General features: G+C 33.9%; 1 protein-coding gene across 1 annotated transcript; it reads left to right on the forward strand.

Moving 5' to 3' along the window:
- Window positions 1-601: 601 nt before the first annotated feature.
- Window positions 602-2,616, forward strand: LOC117918888 (transcription factor bHLH3). The gene is made up of 2 exons (XM_034835855.1): window positions 602-742; window positions 820-2,616. Exon 2 carries the CDS (start codon window positions 836-838, stop codon window positions 2,309-2,311), a length of 1,476 nt encoding a protein of 491 aa, XP_034691746.1. The 5' UTR covers window positions 602-742; window positions 820-835; the 3' UTR covers window positions 2,312-2,616.
- Window positions 2,617-5,841: the final 3,225 nt, after the last annotated feature.

A 5,841-nucleotide genomic window follows, 5' to 3' on the forward strand; every position in this document is an offset into this window, starting at 1 on the left:
AAAGGTTAAGTAATAATTTAAATGATTTTATAGAAATAATTTAAGACTTAAAAATAGCTTAATACATAAATTAAAAAGATTGCCTTTTTTAGTTTATAGAAAAATTTATTTGATGTTGAATAAATACCAACATTAAAGGTAAGAAAAAAATTAAGATAAAGATTCTATTTATACCAATTTTCTCAGTAATTCCAAAAGTTAACTTACTAACACGGTCTCAAACTTGATGTAAATCTACCTAAATACCATCATCACTACCATTAATATACATGACCATCGTCTATAAAATTTATTTTTCAAAAATAATTTAAATAGAAAAACTTTAGTTAGTGTGTTAACTAAAAATATAAATTTTATATAGGGAATATTACATCAAACCACATAGTAAAATTAGTCTCTCATTTTAATTTTATCCCATCAGTAGACTTTATCACTCATACATCAATTTTGTTCCATGAACCGTTCCATCCTTTTATCCTACATCTCAGCGCACCCAATCACACCTCCAATCCACCCACAGCCACACCCACAGCAGCCAGCGGTTCCACCGCAAGTGGTTCTTCGCATAAGCTTCCCATATTCATCACGAGAAACACACAACCAATTAATAAATTCTGATTAATTTAAAAGATAAAAAATAAAAAAATAAAAACGATATAATCCAAGAAAATCCACCACAGGGGTGTTTTTGGGCTCCCGAGCGCTAGCTCTCAGATCTGAAGTTCTAACCCAAGAATCCCAGGTACTTTTTGTTTCAATCTCTTCATTTCTTGTTATAGTTGGTCTATAAATTTTCAAATTTCTAATTTTGTGAGAAAGGAGGAAGAAACCAAATATGGGTGAAAAATTTTGGTTGAATGAAGAGGAAAAGGCTATGGTGGAGTCAGTATTGGGTGCAGAAGGGTGGGAGTTTTTGATCTCGTGCGCTTCTGATAAAACCCATTTGTCAGAATCGGGTGTCGCATCCAGTGATGGTGGTGTCCAGAAGGGGCTTCGTCAGCTTGTTGAAGGGTCTAATTGGAGTTACGCCATATTCTGGCGTGTTTCGAGGGTGAAGGATGTGTTGATTTGGGGTGATGGATATTGTAGAGAGGCAAAAGGGGAGGTTGGTGCTGGTGGTTTGGAGGAAGTGGGGAAGAAGAAGGAGGTGCTGAAGAAGCTTCATGAGTATTTTGGGGTTGGGGAGGAGGATAAATACTGGGCTAAATTGGATTTGTTGTCAAACATCGAGATGTTTTATCTTACTTCGATGTTTTATTCGTTTTCGGGTGATTTGCAGTATGGCCCTGCTCTGGTGCTTAAGTCTGGGAGATGGGTTTGGGTTGTTGATGCAGTTGGTTGTTCAGATCAGTATCGGGCAAGGTCGGTTTTGGCAAGATTGGCAGGGTTTCAGACAGTTGTGTTTGTGCCAGTGAAGGATGGGGTGATTGAGGTTGCTTCTTTGATGTTGGTTAAGGAGGATGAGAATGTTGTGAAGATGATTAAGGGTGTATTTGGGGGGATGAATTTTGGGCAGGCAAAGGTGTATCCAAAAATATTTGGGCATGAACTTAGTCTTGGTAGTGGGGCAAAGTCACGGTCAATGAGTATTAATTTTGCCCCCAAGTTGGAAGGGGATTCGGGGTTTGGTGCAGAATCATATGATGTCCAAGGCTTGGGTTCAAATCAAGTTTATGGGAATTCCTCTAATGGGTGTATGAATGAGGATAATGAGGGGAAAATATTCCCTCAGCTCAATCAAATATTTAATGCTCAAGTATTGGTTTCTGGTTTTGAGCAGCCTAAGGATGACTTGTTGCCTAGGGTTGATGAACGAAAACCTAGGAAGAGAGGAAGGAAGCCAGCTAATGGGAGAGAAGAGCCATTGAATCACGTGGAAGCTGAGAGGCAGAGGAGGGAGAAGCTTAACCAAAGGTTCTATGCATTAAGAGCTGTTGTTCCTAATATATCCAAGATGGATAAGGCCTCGTTGCTTGGTGATGCCATTTCATACATTACTGATCTCCAGATGAAGATTCGGATGTTGGAAGCTGAGAAGGAGATTGTAAACGATAAGCAAAACCAATCACCTGTGCCACAGATCGACTTTCAGGATAGGCAGGAGGACACAGTTGTAACAGTTAGCTGTCCCTTGGATGCTCATCCTGTTTCTAGAGTCATAAAGACGCTTAAGGAACACCAAGTTGTAGCTCAAGAGGCTGAAGTTTCCACTATGGAAAATGATAAGGTCCTTCACACGTTCTCCATTCGGACTCAAACTGGTGCTGCCGAGTGCTTGAAGGAGAAGCTGGTAGCTGCCCTTTCAAAATGATTTGTCTGTAGATTTTGCGTTTGTAAGATGAATTCTAATGAATGATATACATCATCCTGCTGAAAATCGGGATGTCTTGTTATTGACTAACTAATGTGTGTCTTCCTTTGTTGTTAATTGTTTCTTATCTGGCTCAGATTGATTGCTTCCTTTCAAAGTGATCTGACTGTAAAGTTGTGTTTGTAAGATGATATCAATGCATGCTATGCATTTCCCTGTAGAAAAACATGGAAACACATCGTTGCTGGCGAATTGGTGTTTGGTATTTGATATTTAATGAGTTCTATATGACTTCAGACTGCTCATTCAAACTTCTTCAGCCAATTTTGTGATATTAAAAAACAGAGTATGTTCTGTGATATCTATGCATTGTTCAACACTATAAAGTTCATGTAGCTGATTAAGGACTGTAGAGGCGGCAAGATTACTAGGGAAAACCTATACCGGTAATTTCTTCTTGACCTGAAGCATCTTGATTAAACTAAGGATAGTTTGCATTTCCTCTTGATTGACCATTCCATTTATTGCCTTCCTACTCAAGTCTACATTTGGATACCTACATTTGGCTTCCTAGTCGGGTTTTGAGGGTTTAGGGTTTGGTTCTTACACAATAATACACAAGAAATGGAAACTTTGCTTATTTGCTTTCAAGAAATTGAAAATTCACTAGGACTAAATTTTCTGCATCATTATTGTTTCTTTTTTAATTTATTTTCAATTGCCAAGAAAACCAAAATGAAACAAAAGAAGGGAAAATCATCGCAGCATCAAGAATCATGATAAGATTCCCAAGAGATTGAAAAAAAAAATTCACTAAATCTTGTGCAAAAATTGCTATGCTGGTATTGCCTTCATTTTGCCTCAAGTTTAGATTTTCCTTCTCTTTTTTTTTTTTTTTTTGTGTCGCCGTGTCTGATTTCTTGTTCTATTAGGAGTGATAACAAGTGATTTATACTTTTGGGAAACCGAATATCGGTGATAGTAGATATCTTTGGGGTTTATGACTTATGCTTGGTTTATTACAAAACATAAACATGAGAGAGAACAAGAGTATACTTATTGCCTTTTCAAATTCTTAAAGTGAGTTTATGTTTAGCTTCACCCATTTATGATTTTTTTTTATTATAAGAGACGAGAAACCGAGAGTTTGATTGCTAGAAGAGTGGTAGACCACACAAACTTTTATCTCAACCTCAGATGGTAGCCCCACTTAATGCAGATGATGCAATTTACTAAGGTATACTCCTACTTCTCTACTCTTCTTAATTCATCTTCTCTGCAGAGTGAATATATTTTCTTTGTTTTTGAATGCTTATGAAACTTACCTTTTTGAACAAGTAACACAATCATTTTTCATGTAATAGTTCATTGAACTATTGAGTAACCTAAGTACTGTTTCAGAAGTCTAGGAATTCTTTTTGTTTGGTAGGTCATGGGATCTTGTTGTCTTTAATGATATTGTGTTGAACCCAAGGGTGGGTTTGTAGTTCTTAAAATTGGTAATAGCTTCATAGTATGGAAACGAGATTTTTTTCATGATGCGACCTGGAACTGGAATCTTGTAATACTGTTTCCGAACTTTGTAGTAATTATATGTTATATATTTTAGAAATATTTTTATAAAGGAGTAAAGAAAAATTACAATCTTTTCTCGACTTTAAATGATATTCATTCTGAAATTCTTTCTTTTCATCATAGTAATTTTTTTTTTTTTGTTTTATGAACTTGTTGGTGTTACGAATTTGTTGCAAGTTTCCTCAAAATCTGGCAGTAGGAAATTTGCAAACTAGGTGTCATAATCAAATAATACTCATTTAAAAAAATTAAGGTTCCACGAGGGCATAAATTGTTTGACTTCAACAGGATGCCCATAAAATATGTAGATGCCTCGCCTCTTTGAGATGACTTTTCCTGTTCCAAGCCAATTTACTTGGCATACTGCAACAAGTAATGGAAATTGGTCCCGCATCTCACTAATCAATCTTTTCATGAATACTTCCCTTAATAAATACTTTTAAATAATTGAATGCAAAAAATAAATAATAAATAAAAACCATTTAAATTTTAAATTCTTTCATATATAGAAACATTTTTATAATTTTAAATTCAATATTAACATTTTTATTTTATGGAAGCCTTTATGATTTCTCGTAATAAATTTGAATGACCAGAATTACTTTTAAAATGAAGTAAAAGATGGTGTGATTGATTCTTTTATGTCATTGTTGTAAGTATGTTATGCTTATAAAACTATTTTGGCACTTGATTTATAACCCGTGTGGTAGTAATTTTAGAAAGCGCTTTTAATATTTTTAATACTTGAAAGTTTTTATCATTTAAGTGTTAGAAAAGTTAAAAATGCTTTCTAAAATCACTCTCAAATGCACTCTTATTATAAGTAATTTTGTTTTGGTATCTTGAATTAGATTGAACTAGATGGCACGAGAGTCACACATAATATTTTGTTGGTTATTATCTCAATTTGTGTTACTATTATGTTAAAAGTACATTTTTATCGTTCCATTTCTTTTGAAAAAGATTCATATCAAATTATTTTATGTTTTATTGTATTTTGCCAGTTAACTAATTCATACCAAAGAAAAAGTACACATAATGTTCTTGTTGTTGAATATATAGTGGTGGATTTCACCAATTGTGGTAAATAGATTCCAGACCTATTATCTGTAATTCTTTACAAGGTTTTTAACAAATAAGAAAGTCACATGATGAGATTATACTTACCTTCACTTCGGTTGCAAGGATAGTTGTATTGGTTTATAGGAGGTATTACATCTTTTATATGAGATTCCATTATTACTTTGCTAAGAAATGAGAATAGTTAGCTCTCACTCAAAAAAAGAACCTAGCACTAATTAAACATTTGGACTTTAAAGCCTAGGTTATTTTAATCTAAATAGGATCCAAAGACTGGTTAGCTCTAGACATTATGATTCCAGAGGTTCGTCAATTTATGAATCCTGTATAGATGGTAAAAATGACTAATAAATCTTTTATTACCAAATGACATAGAACCAATGAATGTTTGGAATTAGTGCATACTTATGTGTGTGAAATTTTTGGAGTTCATACATAGAGAGGGTATGGGTACTTTATTTATTTATTTTTTTTTTGTGAATATCGAATGTGATTGTTCAAATCCTTTAATATAATGGGGTATAGTGTTGACATCTTAGATCTAAGCAATAGAAGCAATATCAAAATTTTTAAAATTAATCTTTTTGTGTTAAAGTACTTACCTTTAGGTTTGGATGATTTAAAACATTGAATCCAAGTGTTAAAAAATTGATAGACGACAAAAAATTGATGGAAACCCTAACCCTATGGGGTATTTATAGGGTTCCTAACTAGGCTTAAGTGACTTAATATATTTACCAAATGGGTTATCTGATTTTACCTTAAGTTCATTAAATTTATCCGAGGCATCAAATTTTTTATGTACTAGGTACACATATCTAAACTTAGAGTATACTCAAACAATAATTTTGGTTATTTCGAATGATAGAGTTTAG

This window comes from Vitis riparia, chromosome 7 (assembly GCF_004353265.1).
Source record: "Vitis riparia cultivar Riparia Gloire de Montpellier isolate 1030 chromosome 7, EGFV_Vit.rip_1.0, whole genome shotgun sequence".
NCBI classification, from domain to species: Eukaryota; Viridiplantae; Streptophyta; class Magnoliopsida; order Vitales; family Vitaceae; genus Vitis; species Vitis riparia.